Source organism: Taudactylus pleione, unplaced genomic scaffold, assembly GCF_031769625.1.
Source record: "Taudactylus pleione unplaced genomic scaffold, aTauple2 ptg000019l, whole genome shotgun sequence".
Classification (NCBI taxonomy): domain Eukaryota; kingdom Metazoa; phylum Chordata; class Amphibia; order Anura; family Myobatrachidae; genus Taudactylus; species Taudactylus pleione.
The window spans coordinates 14,839,770-14,862,843 of NW_028284421.1; the positions used below are offsets into that span (position 1 = coordinate 14,839,770).

The following is a 23,074-nucleotide window of genomic DNA, read 5'->3' on the forward strand; positions in this document are numbered from 1 at the left end:
AACCCGCACTGTTGTAAATTTACCACCTAGCCTTCATCCAACCTCTATCCCTTACTTCCAACTCACTTTTTTCTTATATATATATATATATATATATATACATACACATTTTAAACCCCAAAAAACAGGGCAAATGTTCAGTTAGTTATCTCCAAAGATGTTGTCATAGTCCACACTCCTCCCTTATTCATGTGCTTGAACATTCATTTAACCATCAATCATTCTGTAAATTTCTTAAACTGTAAAGGTATTATTCCCGTATGACACTGTATCACTGTATTCTGCATTTATATACTGCCGGTTTTTCATAGATAGATAGCACGAAAAATGTTACTGGCAGCAGATGAACAGCATTCGTATAGATTATTGTCACAATGTAAATCTGTTTGTAAAGGCTGAACAAGGGAGTAATAGGTTCTGGATAAGTATTTAATGTGTATCAGCCAACTGTAGAACAAACAGATACAGCAGGTACAACCCTTCCTCTATAGCTCAGTGCAGGAGAATGTATGCCTTTTCATTCCTGGTCATTTTGCTTTCCCTGAATAACTCCTGGAATTTGATCTGAACAGTTCAGAGAAGAGGAAAAAAACCAGTTTGACCAGTCTGTGCTCCTATTTCATACTGCATTTCTATCAAACCTCACTCCCAGTCCATTGTAAGAGTGCACCTGTTGGTCGGCACTCATGAGACACCTTGCAGTGTAGTCTGCAAGGAAAATGGAGTTAGCAACAGCAAACGTATGCAGCTTTGTGCTGCTTCTTTTCCATAGATGCGCTCTTTCATCAGCCATGTTGTGCCCTAATGGACAGTTTGTACTTAATGCTCAGTGTGTGAACTGCCATCCTACCTGTGAGGAATGCAATGGGCAGGAGCTATATGAATGCACGGAGTGTGGCATAGGTAAGTGAAGTGTATGTTACTAGTAATGGTAATACATTGACCTTGATCATAACAAAATGTATTATAAAACCTAAGTAATAAAATTTGAGTTGTACTTATCTTTTAACACAGGTGAAAAATATAAATGTATTCAAACACTATATACAGATATAATAGTAGGGAACATCTATCTTCTGAGCGTTTAAGACTAAAAAAATACAATAATTAAATGGGAAGCACCGATAATAGGCTAATAATGATAATGCAAATTACATTATATTTAAATTAAGATTCACATTGAAGTACACAAAAGTTATGTTACGCTCAGGACTGTAGAACTGTTAATTTACAGTTTTGTTCTTTACTATATAGGGTGTTCAATGTAATAATACTAAAAATGTAGGTATATAATAAATGGTGATAATATATTGATCTATATAAAGCTCTGTTCAATAATACACATCATAACATCACCTGACAAAGTTAACAATAAGTCATCATGTAAAGTTTTAAATACAGCTATAATACAGAAGTGATGCTAATATATAAATGTCTTCAAATAATATCTGTATAACTGGTGAGATTTAATGTTACAGTGTATAATACTTGGGTAGAAAAAATGTACTGTAGGTATTGTAAATGACTTTTTATTGATTTTCAGAAGAAAAAGAAAGGAAGAGGAGAAAAGAAGGGGAGGGATACAGCAATCTCACATAAACAATACACATACACATGTGCACAGCACCATACGTATTCAGGACAACTTGGCAACATAGAACTGCGCTAACCATAAAAGGCCATAACCTAATGCGGGCTGGACACATATACCCTTATCCCAGAGAAAGAGAGGGGAAAATAAAGGCTGATAAGTAAAGAGGGGGACTAGGAGGAAACTGAGACCAAGGAGACCTAAGCAGTGTCGGACTGGGGCATGATGGGCCCACCGGAGGAAGGCAGTGGTCGGGGCTCATGAATAAAGGGTGTGGCCAGCCTCCAGAAGGGTGTGGCCAGCTACCACAGAGGCTTGGCTAACCTTTATAGAGGACATAGCCTGCAGACAACATGGATACTACACTGCATGGTTTGTTCATCCATGTTCCTGCTACCTAACTAACTGACTTTGTAATAGAGTAACAATGTATTCAAGGGCACTGTCTGAAACCTGACATTAGAAAAGGAGATGGGACCCTCAGACAGTGGGGCCCACTGGGGATTTCTCCTGTACCCCTGTGGGCCAGTTCGACCCTGGACCTAAGTAGTAACAGTTTTCCCTGACCCCTCTGTAACATATTTGTGCCATCTGTACCATTTCATCAGTTGGAACGAGGGAAAGTAGAGTATGGGCACCCCAAAGTTTTTGTTTTAAAAATAGTATTAAGGTAACCATGAGGGGCAGCGGCATATCATGCTTCCATAGCTGAGCAATGACTACTTTTGTGGCTGTAAGAATGTGACCTAGAACATATCTATGATGTTGGGAGACAGTAAATGAGCAAATAAGACCTAAAATATTAAAAATGATATGTTCTATTTGTCTCCAGGGGGCAGATTATGAGATAGCTCAAAAAAAAAGTGTAAAGTGTTCGCCAAGTAGCCACTATGACATCAGGGCAATTTAGATTGGGGGGAGAAAGTATTAAATGTTGTAGAGAGATAGGGGGAGAGGTATTAAACCTTGCAGAGCGATAAAGTTGAGAGATATAATGTACCAACCATTTAGGTCTTACCTGTAAGTTTTCAAACACAGCCTGTGATTGGTTGGTACTATATCTCTCTTCATTTTATCTCTCTCCAAGGTTTGATATATCTCCCCCATAAAGTGGAGAAGTTGTCCATTTTAAACAAACAGCTTTTTTCATTTTAAACATTGTGCTAGATAAATGATAGCTATGATCTTATTGGTTGCTATGGGCAACTCCTCCACTTTATCTATCTCTAAAAGGTTTGATACATCTCCCAATACGAGTGTAATCTCTAAGTAATTGAGTACATTCAGTTTGACAAACATATACACATGGTTAATGCATTTCCATAAATTAAAGCTAGAAGTGACTCTAGTCCTTGTGCTCCAGACTCACAACTTGTTGAAAGCAGCGGGTTGTACCACTGCGTTATCCCCCCTTCTATGGTTTCAGGATGTAAGTAACGCCGTATTACAAAGAGGCAAAACATGGAGAGAGGGAGGAAGGAGTAAATCCAATGTTTGGCCTGTAGGAATTTGTCAAAATGAGCTTGTCAATGAGAGAAGCACATAAATGCGTTGTTACAGAATAATTCTCCTAAGTCCATCACAGGGCAATTAGACAAAGTAAGAATGGAAATCAGGAAGGTCAGGGTGTTTCAAAAATATACTTTCCAGAGCTTGGTAAACCAAACTGCATATCAGCTCCTGCTTTGCGGACGGAAATGGATCCCCCCATGGTATATCCGGGCTATATTTAATATTTGCGGGTACCACCCAGAAAACTGCTGTTTTTTGTGGGATATCCCACAAAAACTGTTTGATAAATAGGCAAACACTCATTAATGAAATTATAAAAATGCAGCACTTTTCCCAATGCAATAGAAATGCTATTATTAATTAGACATAAGTGCTTCGGAAGTTTGAAAAGTGCTTAAGAACTGCCCCTGTGACACCATCAATAGCGGTCACCACAGAATTCTGTGACCTGCAGGAAAACAGTCGCCATGCATTATTTGGCCTTTACATATAATTCATGGTAACTTCTAATATCCTTGAAACTTGCAGGTGAGGACACACTAACCCATATACAGAACAAAGCAAGTACTGTGAAAATGTTATTATTGATAGTGGATAATCTGCTAATAAATTATTATTATTGCCATTGATTTGTAAAATGTTCTCTCTTACTGAGAGAGCTGTCCTTTGTGATTTTATTCAAGCATACCGGTGTAATTACCGCCGACATGCATGCGATGAGTGGTCAGATACATTACATCTAAATTACGATGCGTCATGCATCCTGCCTTTGGAGAGAGATAAAGTAGGGAGAGATAAAGTGCCAACCAATGAGCTCCTAACTGCCATTTTTTTCAAACACAGCCTGTAAACTGACAGTTTAGGAGCTGATTGGTTGGTACTTTATCTCTCTCAACTTTATCTCTCTCCTCGATTTAGTACATCTCCCCCTATCTTTTTCAGATTTCCTGTGCATAAGGGTTATCAGGATAACTTTGAAAAGATATATGTAATTTATTCTACTTTCTCAGTCACTAATAAACATGCCTGAAATGACTCTTAAGGACAGGATAAATAGAACTGTGACAGGCGGCACCTTATTTATGTTACACACGTGGGGGCAGTAATTAGTTTGCTGGAATGTCAAATAGTTGTTGTGAATTTTTCGATTACATTCCACTGAATAAAATGTTGAAAATATTTACCAGTATTACACAATAGAATTGAAGCCACTTATCCCAAGGTTGGACATTATAAGAATGATAATATATGTAATAGCTATGCCTAAATGATTTGCTAACAGCTGCAAAATGCATTTATATATGCAATGCGCAATATACAAGGTGTTGAACAAAATTATTGTATGAAACATTTAGGAATTGCAACCATTTTTATCCACAGTCCCCTTGGACAAATTGGGCAAATTAACATAATCATAAATAAAATGTTCATGTTTAATTCTTTGTGGCGAATGCTTTGCAGGCAATGACTATCTGAAGTCGGAACCCATGGGAATCACCAAATGCCAAGTGGGTTTCCTCCTTTGTTATGCTTTGCCAGGCCTATACTGCATGTCTTCAGTTCTTTGTTCGTGGGTGGATATTGGCCCTGATTCAGAGCCGGACGTTCTGACCAGAGCGCTCGCTCTGAATCAGGGTCCACCTCCATTAATATGGAGCGTCCTCCTGGACGCTCGTATAGCTGTGGGTCACCACCCACAGCATATACGAGCGTGCAGGATGATGGTCGTGATGGTCTTGACCATCGCGACCATCAAAACTGCGAGCAAAAGCCTGCGGTTGAGTTTTTCAACCGCAAGGCCAGGAGTGATTTTGGCTCTATCAGAGCCAAAATCACTCCCACTGACATCACTAGTGATGTCAGTGGGGCCGGCTTCAGACGGTAGGCGTTCCCTTGGGAACGCCTCCGTCTGGCAGGCACGCCCCCGGCATGCCCACCAAAGGGGGCGTGCTGTCAGTCAACATCGACAGCACGCCCCCTTTGATGAGACACTCCGAGCGAAGGAAAGTCCTTCGCTCGTCGCGTCTCGCGCATGCGCACGACGGAGCTCCCTCCGTTGTGCGCATGCGCAGTGCAGACCATCGACCCACTTGCGAGCGGACAGCCGCTCGCGAGTGGGTCTGAATGAGGACCATTGTGAAGGGTTATTTCTTTACCATGGAAAGGATCCTGCGATCATCTACCACTTGACGTGAATGACTTTTGTGTTGCTGAGCTCACCATTGCATTTTTTCTCAGAATGTACCAAACTGTTATTTGGTCACTCCTAAGGATCCTACTTTCTTTCTGATGGATTTTTTTTTTGCAGCTTAATGCTGGGTACACACCAGCAGATATATTGGCCGATCAATTGATTGCCCAATATATTGGGTGACCGTAGGCCAGTGTGTACCAGCGATATGTCCGTGAACGATGTCGTTCACAGACATATTGCGTCTACAATTGAACAGCTGTAGTTCCTAAACCCTTCCTCCTATTTGGATATGAATACCCTCAAAATAAATCTGATAGTCTGCACTTTAAAACCATATTTATTATATAACTGTAACATGAATATGTTTTGGTAAACAGCTGATATAACAAAAATTGTGTCAAATATATCTGTGGATGGATGGATTAATTATATAATGTTGCTTGTACTGAAAATATGTTCATACTTATTGAACTCTGTTTTAATTTTGCAGATGAAGATGGAACTGAACACTTTCTTCATCGTAGTCACTGTAAGGTACACTGCCCACGGGGATTTTACCAGGAGCGTGACACCTACACTTGTGAATCATGCTCACTGAACTGCGACCTTTGCACCAATGCCAATAGCTGTCAGAAATGCAAGAGCAACTACAAGCTTCTGAATGGAAATTGCTATTTAACGCAGTGTTTACCAGGTATTTTATCAAATTGCTTCAATACTGTCTAGTTTAAATTCTCTATTCTAGTCTACCTTATACTGTATTTGATCAATAGATTGAAGTGGAACTGAAAACACAGAAATTTAAGCATTTAGGTTGAGATCTCATGAAAAACAGGAATATATTCAAATTGAAAGTGATAATGGTAAATTTATTGGTTACAGCATTTCCAGGGTTGGTGCTACCATTGGACGAGTCAGTTTCCTAGGGAGACAATAATTAGGGGGCACCTAAACACTGAATAAGTGACATGATGTCACTCATCCACATGGAGCATTAGCCACTGATATGCAGAAGCTAAATAGGTCAATAGGTATCTGTACAGCACACTTAGGGCCGGAGTAAAGCAAAAAAGAGCAAGTAGCTGAACACCTGGGCAAACCATGCTGCAATGCAAGAGGTGCAAATACATTTTCTTTTTTTGCTTCCAGGATAAATACTGGCTGCTTTTGCATGCAGCCCACAAATACATATGCAATTTAGATTTATTGATATAGCCTATTGGGGTGGTGGTCACAATCAGTGTTGTGCGGTCAGGTGAGGCAGAGCCTTTCCTGTCATACTTAGGTATACTCCAGAGTTTTGATTATAAAAGTGATAATAAAAAATTAAAGCAAATTTTATAAATATCTTCTTTTTATTATTCTAATCATTTTTATAATAAAAACTCTGGAGTAAAAAGTGTATGGCAGGTGAGGCACTGCCTCTCCTGTCTACCTTTTCTGCACATCCGTGATCTAAACTCACCAAATTTCCAGCATTATATACTGATGCTCAAATGAACCCTCAGGGTCATATATGTATCTGTAAATCTGGCTCTGATACTAGCCAGTGCCTCCCCAGCCATTTACCTCACCGCACATCACTGGTCACAATATGTGTCAGGCGGAATGTTAAAGTGACTGTTAGGCCACACAGAGGGCCTGGTTCAGAGATGTACACTAATGCATCGCAGCTGCAGTCTCTCATGGATCACATTTGATAAAACATGCTAATGGCTTCCAAAGCACAGTCTAGCATAGGGACACCCACTGCTGCCTTCTCAGTGACGTACAACAGCGTAAACATTGGTACCATCCACGCACATCAGGCAGCCATGCTGCATATGCAGCAAGTCTGACCAGCAGCATGAAGCATGACAGCACTCTGCGTGTTAGGAGAGCATGTGTTAACCTTTTGACCCTGTAGACCTTTTGTACCTGTTGACCTTTATCCATGTCGACCTTTTTTGTGTCTACCTTTTTGTCCCTGTCAACCTAACGCCTGTCTTACATCTATTGTCTATAGACATTATCTATCTAATTACTATCTTTTATACAAAACCCCACAAAAAGTAAGGGCCCATCTGTGCCTTTGAAAATCCTACATTTGGCACTGTGATCCTTTCTATCCTGTTACACCTTATATTATTTGGAACCTCCCCTCCATAATCCTGCACACAGCTTAGTGATAGGCTTCAGCAGAATCTCCCACTTTACTATATGCTTCTACGTGGTCTGTAAAACTAAGGACATCTGAATTATGAGGAACTTGACGTAGCGCGTCATAAATTCATGGGAGACTTTTATTCAAGTTAAGACTAGCATTAGATAACCATATAAAAGTAGTTAAAATTTACTAATAAATAAATTTTGTCTACAGAGGTGTCACCTTTTCAAAAGAAACACATTTTCCGATGTTCTGTACTGTTCAGATAAGATAGTACAGGTGAAGGGGATTGTGTAAGAAAAGTTATTCATCGCTTCTGCTTGTTATCTGAGGGATACATATGGCAGGGGCACTGAATACATCAGAAAGATGTTGATTCTGCACATTTTATTACATCAAATACTGCTTTACACGCCATGGAGAGGTCTCAGCCTGCATAACAAATGTATATTTAATGTTATTAGAATTATGGGTTTATCACCCACCCGGGGTCTCCCTCATGCCTGTTTAAGAAAATAAAGAGTGTAAATAATTGAGGCCCTGTTATTTCTGTTACCGACACTGTGAAAACAAAAGCAATTTATTTTATTGATAATTGGGGATTTCAAGGATGTGCCTCTTTAGAAAGAGACTGATACCTGAATGAACAAAGAGATGTATTCTTTGTTGTCATATTTTTATTCAATAACATTACAAGATACTATTTATGTGCACTGAGTGTATTTACAAGTGCTGACAAATAAATACTCACATTTTAGATTTTTTAGAATCAATGTAAGTCCCCATTTTCACACATGATTAATGCTTCATGTAGTAGTATACGATACAAATATAGCTTCACTGTATTCTATTCTTCATCTTTACCAAGGTATAGTGATCTAAAGCTTGCCTACATTATTTCTTCATAGAAAGAATAAGGCACCTATTTAATTCTTTACAACAATGTTTTTCCTCAAGTGCAATTAATTCTTAGCACCTGAAACTCATTGCCACACTTTGTATCGTGGAAAGATTCAATGATCATCTAAAATAATTTATTAATTAGTATACGTCTCTTAGACGAGTTGTCTCATTGGCATCACATTTATGTAAAAAAGGGTGAATTATGAATACATATAAATATAATGTGCGTTTCAGTTTGATGTGGGGTTTACATGCTGTAGACATGTAGCATAATATACACTATGGGGTAAATCGAGTCTGATCAATTTTTTTTTTCATCTTGATTTGTATCGCCGAAACTTGGGTGATTTAGTGCTTCTGAAACTCACAAATTTACTTAGAAGTGAGTATAGCTGTGACCGAGTTGGCTGATGGTGAAGCAGATTGAAATATCTCCCCCAAGTAGCAAGTTTAGATAGAGATTACTCACCCGAGATTGTTTCACTGTGCCAAACTTTCCCGAACAAGCAGCCTGCACATATGTGAGATGTGTGAAGGCTACTTGTGTGTTGTATCTGTAAAAAAAAGGTTAGTATAAAAAAAAAAAAATGATATAGCCCCCCCCCCCAAACAAAAAGCATAACCAGCACCGGGCTGCTCAGCCAGTCCTGGTTCCTAAAAATACACGGTAAAAAATGAGTGGGGTTACACCGTATTTTAGGAACCAGTCCTGGGCTGCTGAGCCTGTCCTGGTTTTAAAAAGAGGGGTAAAAAAATTGTGTAGGGGTCCTCCTATATTTAAAACCAGCACCAGACCAAATCCAGCAGGCGTGTAATGCCACAGCCAGGGGACCTTATCACCAAGCCACCCCAGCCAAAGCATTATCACCCCAAGCCAGTCAGCACAAGCCGGGGATCTCAGGGGAGGTGGGGACCCACAATAAAGGGGTCTCACCTCTTCTGAGCACCCCAGGCTTAGTCTGAAGCCCAGGGCTCTTCCCTACACCCCTGGGCTGTGGGTACGGGGGTAATAGTAGTGTCAAAAATTAGAAACTATTGTTTTTTTACCGTGGAACTACAGGTGCCAGCATGCCTGCCCTTTGGCACTTGTGGAACTACAAGTGCCAGCAGGAAGCCGGCACCCATACCCCCGCGGAAATTTTTCTTTTTAAAAACCACAACATACACACACCATAGAAAGTATAACTTTATTACATACACCTACAGTACCACACTCACACATACTTACCTGCTGCCAGGTGATCAGTCCACTTCTCCAAGACTAAGCCTGGGGTGCTCGGGAGAGGGGAGACCCCTTTATTGGGGGGTTCCCACCTCCCCTGAGATCCACGGCTTAGGCTGACTGGCTTGGTGTTATAATGCTTTGGCTGGGGTGACCAGGTGATAGGGTCCCCTGGCTGTGGCATTACACCCCAGAGGGATTTGAGCCCAGTGCTGGTTTTAAATATAGGGGGACCCCTATGCCTTTTTTTCACCCAATTTTTTAAATCAGGGCAGGCTCAGCAGCCCAGTGCTGGTTCCTAAAATACGGGGTGACCCTACTCATTTTTCCCCTTTGTATTTTTAGGAACCAGGACTGGCTGAGCAGCCTGGGGCTGTTTATACTTTTTTTGTGGGGGGGGGATCCTGCATAATTCTTTTAAAACATTTCACTCTTTTTTGATTATTTACAGGCAGAAACATATATGGATCACACTGATCTGTGTATGTTTCTGCTGAACTCGCAGCTCACAGGCAGGTGAATTGATTTCACAAATTTGGACACGTGTTTTGTCCGTTCTCATGAGAGTTTTGAAACTCTCATCTTGGTAAATTCCCGAATCCTATCTTCACTAGTGAAAAGTTACTAGAATTTGGTCGATGGTGAATTGAAGAGAGTTTGCTAACTCTCCAGACTTTTCCTGTAGCAAAGGAAATTTCTCTCCCGAGTTTGACATTAGTAAATTTGCGAGTGGGAAAAAATGGCCAAACTCTCCAGAGATTGCTAACTCGACCAAACTCGATTGTTAGTAAATTTACCCCTAGATGTATTTACTTGGATTTGTGAATGCATTCTGATGGAAGTGGAACAGAGAATTTCCCATGTACTTCAATGGAACATTCATTTCATTGATTCATGCAGAAACGCCAGTGAAATTAATGGTATATTGAAATGACTGAGTAGAGTTTTAAAAGTAAACATCTAAATAGGAAAAAGAGGGTGAACCCTACCTCTAAAATGCATAAGCAAACCCAGCACGAAATGACCAGCCTACAGCTGAAATGCACTGGGGTTATTCCCACCCTCCTTGTGGATAATGAAAATGACTTGGAACTACATGGTCCCATTAGAATGGAGTGAGGTCCATGCCCAATATAACATAATAGTAAAAAACAAAACAAACAAAAAAACTAAGGGCCTGATTCAGAGCCGCTCGTAAGCGGCCGCTTGTTCGTTCCGAGCGATGTTAGCCCAACTGCGCATGCGTACGGATCGTTATATGCATGCGCTAACCAGTCAGTGCGGCTGAAATTCATGTGCTCGCAAAATAGCGAATGCCTGCTATTTTGAGTGACAGAAAGAGGCGTATGTGGGTGGTAACAGGGGAAGGTGCTTGAAAATGGGGAGTGGAAATCAGAACGCAGGCGTGCTTAAAGGTCAAAACGGGCGTTTTATGGGTGTGCATATTTAAAACAGCAGCGTCATGGACCACGTCACTGGGTTATTTTATAGTCAGAACTGCTCGCAAAATTGTGGTAGCAAACACCAACCCCAAGAATAGCGAGCAGTTCATACCCTTGTCGATGTACTCGATTAATCTAATAAATAGCGGACATGACGTAGGATGCGAGCGGCCAGGGGGGCGTATTTTTCCAAAAAACGAACGCAAGTTTTGTTCGCTCGTTCAGACATAGAGGCGTGAACAGACCGCAAACAGCGAACGGTTCATTTGAATAGCCACCCCTAGTTTTAGAACGAACGACCGGAAATAGCGAGTGGCTCTGAATGAGGACCTAAATCCACACATACAGACTCTCATACCTATTATCTAGGGTTTGTGGTTACAATGGGAAATTATTTTGTCTGTGTAATCCATCAACTAATTCTAATTGATTATTCATCTTTTTCTATGTAGCTAAGAAACAGGAGATTACAAAGTGATAGCAAAATAAGTAACACTATGCTTGTTTGTCAAAACAAACAAGCCTAACCTATATTTATGGATACTGTTATAACTACTAATCTATGAAAATTATATTTTGTTAGCATTAATTACTATGTTCTTTCTTTTTTACAGAAACATTCACTTACAGTGTTTAATTACATGAATTATGGTACAACACAACACAACTAATACAAATATTAGATAGTTGTAACATTGTGCATGTTGTGGTAATGGGATGAAAATATTTATTTTGTGTTTCATTGCATAATACAGGACAGGTGGAAGACCCTGAGACGGGAGAGTGTGTTGACTGTGAGACTGGTTGCAAAACTTGTGCAGTAGGTGAGGCAATGAAGACAATGAAAGCAATGCAATAAATGCTGTTAGTCACATTCATATTCTCAGTAATGAAGGTAGGACAGATTTTTGTTTCGGCAGAACAAATTATTCTGTTGCCAGATTACTGAAGGGGAGAGAAAGCGAACATTTATACAATTTACATAAACAATTTAAAATCTATGTGGTTAAGGAATTCAGGGCCTGATTCAGAGGCGCTCGCAAAAAGCGAGCGCTCGCTCTGAATCAGGGCGGCCGCTTGTTTTTTCTGAGCCGGCCTCCTGGCCGCTCCCTAAGCTGTGGGTGACCACCCACAGCTTTAGCGGACGGCCAGGTGATTTTCGCGATGGTCAAGACCATCGCGACTATCGGGCTTGCGACGATACCCTTGCTGTAGAGCAGGAAGTCCACCTACTGACATCATGAGTGATGTCAGTAGGGCCACCCACAAATGGCAGGCGTTCCTGCAGGAATGCCTCCGTTTGCCCAGCCACCCCCCCTCCCCGCCTTCCAAACGGGGCGAGCTGTCGATCAACATCGACAGCCGCCCCTTTCGGATGCGCGCACCGGAGCGAGTGCTTTTTGCGCTTGCTCCGGGGCTCGCGCTTGCGCACTGGCTCACAATCGACCCGCTTCCAAGCGCAATGTGCTTGCGAGCGGGTCTGAATCAGGCCCTGAGTTTAGTTAAGGGCACACAGTGAACATGTGCACATGTATCCCTACATTACATTTATTTCAACCTTGCTTCCTCTGTTTGGCTGCACTCAATTGGCAAGCAAAGGCCACAACTCCAAATAGGAAGGATCTGGGGAGCACATAGAGCACAGGTTCTCAAACTCGGTCCTCAGGACCCCAAACAGTGCATGTTTTCCAGGTCTCCTCAGAATCTCAATTTAAATAATTAGCTCCACTTGTGGATCTTTTAAAATGTGTCAGTGATTAATGAATACACCTGTGCACCTGTTAGGTGACCTGGAAAACGTGATCTGTGTGGGGTCCCGAGGGCCAAATTTGAGAACCACTGACATAGAGGAAGGAAAGGAAGAAATGGAGCAGGTAAAACATTTCGGGGGTACGGAGACTGTGGATACATATCAATATTTTATTTTTTATATATATAATATAATATCAGCTGATAGAGATAGAAGGGGGATATTATTATTATTATTATTATCCTTAATTTATATGGTGCCACAAGGGTTCCGCAGCGCCTCACGAAGTACATTAACAAATGTTAGAGAGCCAGGAGAGAGAGAAGACACACACAGACATGAGAGAGATGACTGCGGCTGCCAGTGCAACTGTCACTGTCAGGACTTAGTATATGCCATGGCCTCACATGCGCAGTCCGCCCCTATAGCATCCAGCAACAACACACTTGCCTCTCTTCCAGCTGTCCTGCCAACAGTATTACTGCCAGCATCTGGCTGGTGCGCTGTGTGTCGCTGGTTGCAGCTCCTCAGCTTCCTTACTGGCTCCTCTTCACACTGACAAACTGCGATTGCATCATACAACATCCAACCACCACACCCAGCGGCGTAAGATCATCCCATTCACCCGGAGACAAGTTAGAGTTTGGCATGGTGCATATTATATCCATTTATATACTGTATACACACACACGTGCAATATTGGTGACAAGAAATTATAATTATCGGGACTAGGAACCCCCCCCACACCTCTCCCCAATCACTGAGATGACCTCCTCACATACATACAGCGCTGCACCTATACAGATCCCCCTCACTCAGATCCCCCACCTCACAAAGATATTCTCCCTTACTTAGATCCCCCCTTACAGAAACACTCTCCCCACTGACTATGGACCCCCCACACAGCTCTCCCCCCACCATGCTGACCCAGTGCTTGACCCACACATAGATCCCCCCCTCCCCTAACACAGAACACACAGGGGGGAGAGATCACCTGCTGAGCCTGCATTACATTGAGAGATCATCAGTGTCTCCATACTGGGGGTGTGGTGTGGGCGTGGCAGGAGTAGCGAGTCATGCTCCACCCACACCACGCCCCCTGTCTGAAAGCACTGATCTCTCACTGTTTCAGGCTCAGCAGGTAGTTCCTTAAGGCTCCGCCCACCCTCCCGTGCCCTCCCTTCTTCCTGCAGATTCAGAGCTATTCGTGTATGTGCTGACACATGTGGTCAGCACATACCTCCGGGGGACCACCCTTTAGTTTCCCTAGTGCCTGTCTGTGTCTGCTGGGCTGGCCTCTTCTCGATCTAGTTGCACTGCTGCAGCGCAGCCTGACAGTGACAGCCAGGAGGCAGGCACAGGAACCTCCCTGGCTGTCACTGGTATATGCTCATAGAGCGCAGCGACGGCCCTAGTGCTGCACAACTGCACCGGCCCGGGGGGCAGGTGGCACCCTGCCCCCCGGCCCAGCCCGCCACTTGCGGAGAAGAGGCATGCAGTTTGATGTGCTTTACTATAGGTAGACCATGGAAGTAAACTGGTGCAATACCACGTAACCTTGTGATGAGCCTTGTGTGTACAGTACTTCATAAATTGTCTCCATTTCCTTAGTGTCTTAATAGGGTCTTAGCACCTAATTAGTCACCAGAACAGCATCAGTTATCTTTGGCATAAACTCTGGGGGGTATATCTCTACTATATAAAAGTGAAAATTTGTCCTTCTGTCTTTCTATACAAATCCACAGTTTAGAAGCCAAGATCGTGAAATTTTACATACGAGCATATCAAAACACGGCAGAGGCAACTAAAAAATTTTTAAATCGAAATTAATTACTGTTAATTTTTAATTAATTAAAAAACACAATTTTTGCATAGCATTCGCCCTCTACAGGTTAGGTCCGGAATTAGAAAAGGATTTAGCTTATCTACTATTTTTTCTTTTCTATCTTCTCTACTATATAACAGCGAAAATTTGTCCTTCTGTCTTTCTATACAAATCCACAGTTTACAAGCGAAGATCGGGAAATTTTACATACGAGGTATTAAAACACAGCGGAGGCAACTAACATTTTTTTTAATTGAAATTAATTACTGTTAATTTTTAATTAACTAAAAAACACTATTTTTGCTGTACACTCATTGTGGGGCCTCACGGCATATGAGTAGGGCCTCGGAGCAAGCATTTTGTGTTGTCATGTTTTGTCATGATCTTAATGTTTATTAACGAAGAGAGCTTTAACAGGCTTTGCCAGAATACAGCAACAACATTGACTTCTTTCTTCAAACTGTGTCAAAATGATGACTTTGCAAGGACCCTACTGTACTGTGAGCTGCCACAATATTACACATGGAATGCTTCTGGAAAAGTTTTTATGCGCAGAAAACAGGGACTCGCTGTAGATGGTCATCCTGGTATCAGAGCAACAGAAGCTCTAGGCCATGTTTACACTGTACATCCGACACATTTTTAATGCTTCTATCTATGAAGTTTGCTTTACACCGTTACAGGTCCTACTTCTTTCGAAGACCATAGGACTGTTGATGGGGAAGTTTGTCACACTTTTCGTGAGGCCTGCCTAACGAGAAGTTTGATGGAGGATGGTGTGAAAACAAACATTCTTAAAATCCCGGGCAACACCGGGTACTCCAGCTAGTATTTACTAAAGTGCAGGTTTTTAGAAGTGGAGTTGTTGCCCATAGCAACCAATCAGATTCTACTTATCATATATCTAGCACCTTCCAGAAGATAATAGCTAGAATCTGATTGGTTGCTATGGACAACAACCCCACTTCTAAAAACCCACACTTTAGTGGGTTTTTAGATAACTGAAGCTGAGATACTGAGATATTGTATAGCTACATTTTCCAGAAAAACTCCATCAGTTCATGTTTTATTGGTGTGGAAACCTTTGTCTCACTGCAAAATCTGTTTTCTGAAGTTCTTTCTAGCTATTGATATGTCTCCCCTGAGACTCCCATGCCAACATCAACCTCATCACTGTTCCATGTGAAATCTTAACAAGTTTACCAATCTTCCCTGTAGCTCCTGCCATGAATGACTCAATAATGTCCCTATCTCAAAGTCACGGATGTATCTTCTCTAGCCATCAAAGCCAAAATATTGGCCATGACCTTAAGTATCATGTGATCTTCATTGATTAATTAGCTCAAGAACCACACACTTTCAATATTTATTATAGCTGTCATTTACTCAAGTAGCTTATTTATTTTGATAGCTTGCTGAAAATGTATACAGTTCCTATGTATAATTCCTTTAAAACAATATTATATTTGTATTTTTTTTTTTCAATTTATTTCTCTCTGTATAGATGATCCTGAAATATGCCTCAGCTGTCTACAAGGTTATTTTCTGTAAGTGACCAATGTCTTTAATTATTAATTTAAGTAAAAAGAAGTGCAGTGTGTGAATGAAATATTAAACTTTAAATAAATGTTACCAAAACAAGTGTGAAGGTTGTACAAAACATTTAAGCACATATAAATAATTTAAAAAAAAAGAATATCAAGAAATGCAGATGAGCACACACTCTTATGCTAGGTCCATATATGCATAAATACCATATGTGGGGTATCACTTTGGGGTACCGAGTCGAACTGAGTCCCGGTTTGGATCTTCCCGTGGTTCGGAACTCGGATTTAAAAACTGAACTCGGGTTTTGGATTACATGCTAACAGGTCAAAATTACATAATTTTAGCTCTTTTTTTTTTTTTTTAATTGTTTTTAAAATATATAGTTCCAGAACCAAAACATTTGAGGGTGGTTTTGCAAAATCAAAACCAAAACAAGAAGATGAATCCGGATCCAAAACCAAAATAAAAACATGGGGGTCGGTGCACATCTCTAATTATGTCTTTTTGATCTAAATGAACAAAAACATTCAGACATACAGTGATTGTCTTCAGGAGCTATATGATCATTAGTATTTGCCAAATTCACAGGTTCCACCCTGTGCATCAGGATCTCCTACCATTAATCATGTGACTGTCATTTTGATAGTCAGCAGTAAGTATACATGCATTCAATGCTGTGTCAGTATGTCAGAACATTGTAGTCCCCACACAAGTATCACCTCAGTCTGATCTTTATATCATATGATTTGTGAACATTTTGTTAACACTATATTTGATTTTAGGTATCGTCTACAATGCCGCAAACACTGCCCCCAGAAAACATACGAGGACAATGGCAGGAAAATGTGTCTTGCTTGTCCATTATGGTGCCTTCAGTGTCACAATGAGACATATTGCTCTTCTTGCCAAAATGGATATTATTTGCATGGTAAGAAAGAGCAGTAACATCTTATCAGCCACTTTTCTACATACCAGTCACTTGTTCTTATTTGTTCAGTGGTGAATAGCTCAACACACAGTGAGATAATATTACAGTACACGCCCTGCATATAGTGTATTTCCTCACATACACCCATTTTACAAGACCTCATAAAAGCCCTAGCTATTCAGACTTTTCTGTTGCTCATAGTCTGTCTTTATTCATATTGTTGGGTCAATGCTACCCAAAGTCAAATTTAAATTATTCACCTTGTGTCCTTAAATATGTGGAACTATTGTGGATCTGTCTATCTATCTATCTATCTATCTATCTATCTATCTATCTATCTATCTATCTATCTATCTATCTATCTATCTATCTATCTATCTTTGCTGCTGTCCTCCAGGAGATCCAATGGGGGAAGGTGCAGGTGAACATGGATTTGAGTAATCACATCACTCGCGCCATGCTGCGAGATAGCATAATTTGCACCATCACATAGAGGAGCTATTGTAATGCCATTCACCACATATAACATCACTAAGCCCTTATAGTGAGCGTGGGCTACTTTCCCAGAAGTACAGAGGAATTCACCAAACTTCAGGAGTCTCCCAGACATCACAGGAGAGTAGTGAAGTATTATCCAGATCAGTAATGACAATAAAAAGAATATTCTATTGCAGAAGCTGGCTGTGTGCCAAAATGCCCAGATGGCACATTTCAAGATTCTAAGAACTGGCAGTGTGTAGCTTGTCATAAATCTTGCCAGACCTGCTATGGGCCATCACCTCGAGACTGTAACTTGTGCCCAGATGGGAAACCACCTTCCTATGGAATGTGCCATCTTGTGACCTGCTTGGATGAACAATATTTTAATGGTATGTAAACAAAATAATAATATGTCAATACCATTCCCAAGCTAGACTAAGATGGGAATCCTAAACTCTCTACCTAAAAATCACACAGCCATCATTTGGGCTCATTCCTATAGATATTTTGTGCATTTCAGATACAGTATACATGGATCACTCACAAAAGACAATATAAAAACTACAGAGATCATTAGTACACCTGCAGTGAACTTAGGGCCTGATTCAGCAAGGATCGCTGATGCGATCGCGGGTGTAATCGAGCACGCAGTTCTGCTGTGAAAGTATGCTAATAATTGCAATCGCAAAGCACTTGCACGGACAACATGCAGACGCCAACTTCCCCTTTTGCACATCCGTAATACCTTGCAATCCATCTAAAACATCGGTAACATCGAAGTACATTGGAACCTCTCGCACAATTACGGCAGGTCAGACCTCACTTAGAAATTGCTAACTTTCCTGTACGCAGTGAGCACTCCAGCTGCGTAATTTATGCACGTCCCTGTAATGGCGTTCAAACGCACTGGCACGCCTGCATTTCCCTGACCACCCCCTGTCACCACCCCCAAACGCTGTCAATCATTCTGCGGTTGCTCTGCGGTGTCTCCGTGTTTGCAGTGCGATCACAGTGAAGCATTCATGCACGCACACTGCAATGCATGCGCAGTACGCAATAATCATCCATCTGCGTACGCGATTGCATTAGCAATCCTTGCTGAATCAGGCCCTTAGTCAAATGGATCACTGAAGTAAAGGGCACATACTTGTATATCATGTTCTACACGGAACCTTAATGAACCATTTCTAAATATACTTGTCTGTACAGAAGAACTGTATTGCTTTGGGACAGGCACACTGGTTTTTAAATGTGTTTGATCTGAATGAGCCCTTACTAAACAGCGATCCAGTAACATCAGCACTTGTAATATAAGACCAATTACATTTCATAAATCAGATAGATAAGTAATAAATGCCTCGTGTTAATCAGACAACTCAGTGTGAATTAGTAATATGGCAAAACTCATATGAGATTATAGCTATCCAAAAATTGTCATGTGAACTATTCATTTATTCCTATGTATGATTGCAACTTGGCTGGTTGTCTCTTCCACCATGGATCTCCGTCTTATGTACAGTTTACTGGAATTAACTGCGTGCTCATGTAGAACTTATGTTTTGGGCATTTCTTTGAGTGGTACAATATTGCCACAGACAGGACTCCTATGGCCAATGCAGTTTATAATTATATAAGTTGATCTTTTAGGGATGATCCAATACTGGTATTTAGAGCCTTACTGAAGGTTGCTATGTTCTTGGAATATAAATAGGTCTGTAGTGTTTTAGCTGGTAGACTTTAAGGTCTATAATCTTTTATCTGGAAACGTATTATCCAGACAGTTCAGAAAATGAGAAAGGGAATGAAAGTAAACAAATACTGTATCGTTGTGATATTACAATATAGAGATAGGAGCATGCCAGGAAAGAATAACTTTTCATTGCAAATTGTTATATATTAGACATTGTTCTTCAAATCATGGTACAGTTCATCATACAGATGGATTTAGGAATACTAGATAATAATAATAATAATACTAGTATTGTTTATTTTATTCCCAAGTGGCAGATGGCAAGTGCTACATCTGTGACCTGTCCTGTCAGAGTTGCTTTGGCCCCCAAGCACAGGACTGCTTTTCCTGCCATCCTGGTATAGTACCACATTTTCTCTAGTATATTCTGATACCATGTGATGAACAATATTTATTAGAGCCCTTATTAATCTTTCAACACTTAATAATTATATCTCGTTTTTTTGTTTGACAACTGAGGGTACACTGTGACTCTTTATAGGGCCATATTCAATTTGGAGCGAAAAGCCGTTCTCGGCGAAGCTTTTTCGCCGATGACGTCATTTTCGGTGATTTGAGTTATCCCCATATTCAATTAGCCGGAGTGAAAAGTCAATGCATCAGACCCTAGGCAAAATCATAGGCAAAAAAGTATCACCTATGAATAGGTGGCGAGAAAAAGTGCAGAATTGGGGTTTTGGGGTGCAAACTTCCAAAAACCATCCTGCACCCCTTGGACAGTCCCCCAAAGGTATTCTGTGTCTAAAAAATTTTAAAAGTATCTTAGGACACCCCAAAAAGTACTTTTGTTTTGGGGGTGAAAAAAAACAAAGTTGGGGGACAAACTTCTAAACTAGCAAAATAGACTCAGGGGGGGTCCCCAAATATGCCCCAGGTGTTTTTTTTATTGCAGTTGGTTGCGGCAGGTGGATTTTTCACAATTTTTAAAACTTCACATTAGCAAGTTTAAAATATGCTAGTACCCATTTCATGTACCCCAAATTTGATGGGACTACTTATTTTTCTCAAAAAAAGTTGCTAAATGCTATTCGTCACCACTTTCCAAAATACGCTAAATACCACCTATTGAGACCATTTAAAGACCCCAAATACCTTTAGTAGGGCTATTCGGGGGTACCCATTGTGAACCTCCATGTCAGAGCATCTTTCGGTTGGTGTCAGGCTGATTTCCCCAAAAATGACAGGACTTTTCGCCAATTTAGTTTTTGCTAGGACCGGTTTTCGACGATTTGGATTTGAATAGGGGGCGATGAGCGCGATACTTTTTCGACCCTGAAACCAGCGAAGATGGCGAAAAGTCTGGCAACTGAGTTTTCGCTCCAAATTGAATATGCCCCATAGTCTTTGTAAGAATTTTTACGCCATTAATACCCTAATGTATTTGTTGATATGTATGTTGTAAACTGTGTAAAAAAAAGTACGCCGTCTCTTGCAAAAATGATAATCCTATCCTATTTTAAGATAATATTAATACAGCCAGTGAACATATATGATCTACTGTTAAAATAAAACAAATAGAATTAATGAAATTTAACATTTTAGGCAAATGATTTCATACTTATAAATTAATGAATCTTTTGTTATGCTCAGGCACACTGAGAAAGAGGGGCAATGGGTATAAAGTAATGGGGGGCCAGACTGCAGAGGAGGCACAGTCACACTGCAAAATAGTATGAGCACACTCCCTCCAGCAATCAGTGCAGCATGTAAAGAGAGCCCTGGTATCTCTAATGAGGCATGACAGCACCCCACACACACTTGGCTTTGCTTCATAGTACCAGCAGCACGCAATAGAGCTAGCTTTGTTGGATATATCTAAATGCCCCCATACACAGTGCGATATGCAACTTGCGATGCGACGGCCGATCCAATGGCTGACATATTGGACGGTCCCCACACATGGAGCTATCGGGAGGCCGACCGGCCCAAAATTCCAACACCTCCCTCCCCCACCCGCATAGCGCTGCATGAAATCGTACATCGCACTGGCCAATATCATACCCAGTGGCGTCACTTACCTGAATTGCACCCAGTGCAGTGGTCGGTCCGGGATCCATGTACTCCTGCGCCTGAGGCGCACACAGGATGAAGGGGACGTGGACTTGACCTGTGAAGCCATGCCCACTCATGTTTGACACTCTTAGGGGCATGACCGCTTGTCACTACCCCCCCCCCCCGTCCTCAGATCTCAATGGGCAATGGGCAGGGGAGAGGCCAGGGGCTGCCCTGCTCCGCTGAGTAAGCTTGGCTCAGCGCACCAGCAGCTGGACAGCCAACAGCCTCTCACTGCAGTGTGGCTGCTCGGTGACAAAACCCGGGGGGATGTCACCAAAATAGCAGAGCAGCTCTGCTGTTTTGGTGTTACAAACGATATAGCAGCGATATCCTACCAATCCGTCGGATCGGCTGCTATATTGCACCGTGTATGGGGGCCTTAAGGATGTAACACTTTTAATGTTCAACTTTGCTACTATTTGAAACATAACAGAAAATAAACATTGTAAATGCACCACGGTAGGAAGGGGAGAGAGGTATGTGTACTGCACATAGGACCTGATTCAGACCCGGTCGCTCTGACAGAGCGCTCGCTCTGAATCTGAATCAGGGCCGGATTTTTTTTTTTAGAACGGCCTCCTGGCCACCCGCATAGCTGTGGGTGACCACCCACAGCTACAGCGAGCAGCCATGATGATGGTCGCGATGGTCAAGACCATCGCGACCATCGGGCTTGCGACTAGACCCTTGTGGTAGGGTCTCGTGGCCGATGGCCCCAGAGAGATTTCAGCTCTAACAGAGCCGGAATCTCTCCACTGACATCACTCGTGATGTCAGTGGGGCCGCCCGCAAATGTCAGGCATTCTCATGGGAACAGCTCCTTTTGGGCAGCCACCCCCACTGGCCCCCCCACCAAAGGGAGCGAGCTGTCACTCAACATCGACAGCTCGCCCCCTTTGTTGCGAGACCCGGAGTGACGGAGTGCCCGTCGCTAGCCGGGTATCGCGCATGCGCACGACGGAGCCGGCCCCGTCGTGCGCGTGCGCTGTGGGCTACCATCGACCTGGTTGCGAGCGCTCAGCGATTGCGACCGGATCTGAATCAGGCCCATAATACACAAGAGACTGCATTTCTCCATTTACTAAGGATTGAAGAGAGACAATTTCCCTACAAGAAAACCATGTTACCAGGAGAATGTGCAGGGCTTCTAATCCATTGCCTCGTCCTTCTCTAAGGTCCTGATTCAGAGATGTACACAATGCCTATTTTTACATACGCACTGCTTATGCTTCAAAGACCATTACTATAGTCGATTGCATCAAATTTTTACTCACAGTGTGATTGACAGTCAAGGAGCATTTATGGGAGGTAACGGGGAGTGGAGTGTCGTGACCATTTTTAGTATGTCACAGCCTGCATCTGCAATCCTGTACACAGTGAAAATGGCTCCGGCATCTCAGTTCCAGCAGCCATTCTGAGCAGGGCCAGATTAAGCCTGCAGGTGCCCAGGGCACTTAAAATTTGGGGTCCTCCCCTCTTGTCAGCACCACCCCCTTTGTTGTGCCTGCTGTGTGTGTGTCTCTTCCCCCTGCATTTCTATAAGGCAGCAGCAGAGCAGGTCTCTTACCCGCACTCCTGCAGTGGGAGTAGACTGCGGAGCCTCCTCTCAGGCAGCAAGTTCAGGTCTCTTACCCGCACTCCTGCAGTGGGAGCAGACTGTGAAGCATCCTCTCGGGCAGCATGGGGACTGATTCTGATTCACAGAAGCAGCTTTAGAATACAACTTTG

The 23,074-nt window shown here is 42.0% G+C and overlaps 1 protein-coding gene across 2 annotated transcripts in view; it reads left to right on the top strand.

Moving 5' to 3' along the window:
- The first annotated feature begins 702 nt into the window (after positions 1–702).
- Positions 703–23,074, top strand: part of LOC148540344 (proprotein convertase subtilisin/kexin type 5-like) — a 150,511-nt gene continuing 128,139 nt past the window's right edge. The window contains exons 1-7 of one of the 2 annotated variants that reach the window (XM_088443472.1): positions 703–903; positions 5,788–5,991; positions 11,766–11,834; positions 16,090–16,132; positions 16,916–17,061; positions 17,736–17,930; positions 19,543–19,629. In XM_088443472.1, coding sequence (XP_088299598.1) covers positions 720–903; positions 5,788–5,991; positions 11,766–11,834; positions 16,090–16,132; positions 16,916–17,061; positions 17,736–17,930; positions 19,543–19,629 — 928 coding nt within the window. In that variant the 5' untranslated portion in view covers positions 703–719. The remainder of the gene's footprint in view (positions 904–5,787; positions 5,992–11,765; positions 11,835–16,089; positions 16,133–16,915; positions 17,062–17,735; positions 17,931–19,542; positions 19,630–23,074) is intronic. The other variant, XM_088443473.1, reaches the window with a different exon arrangement.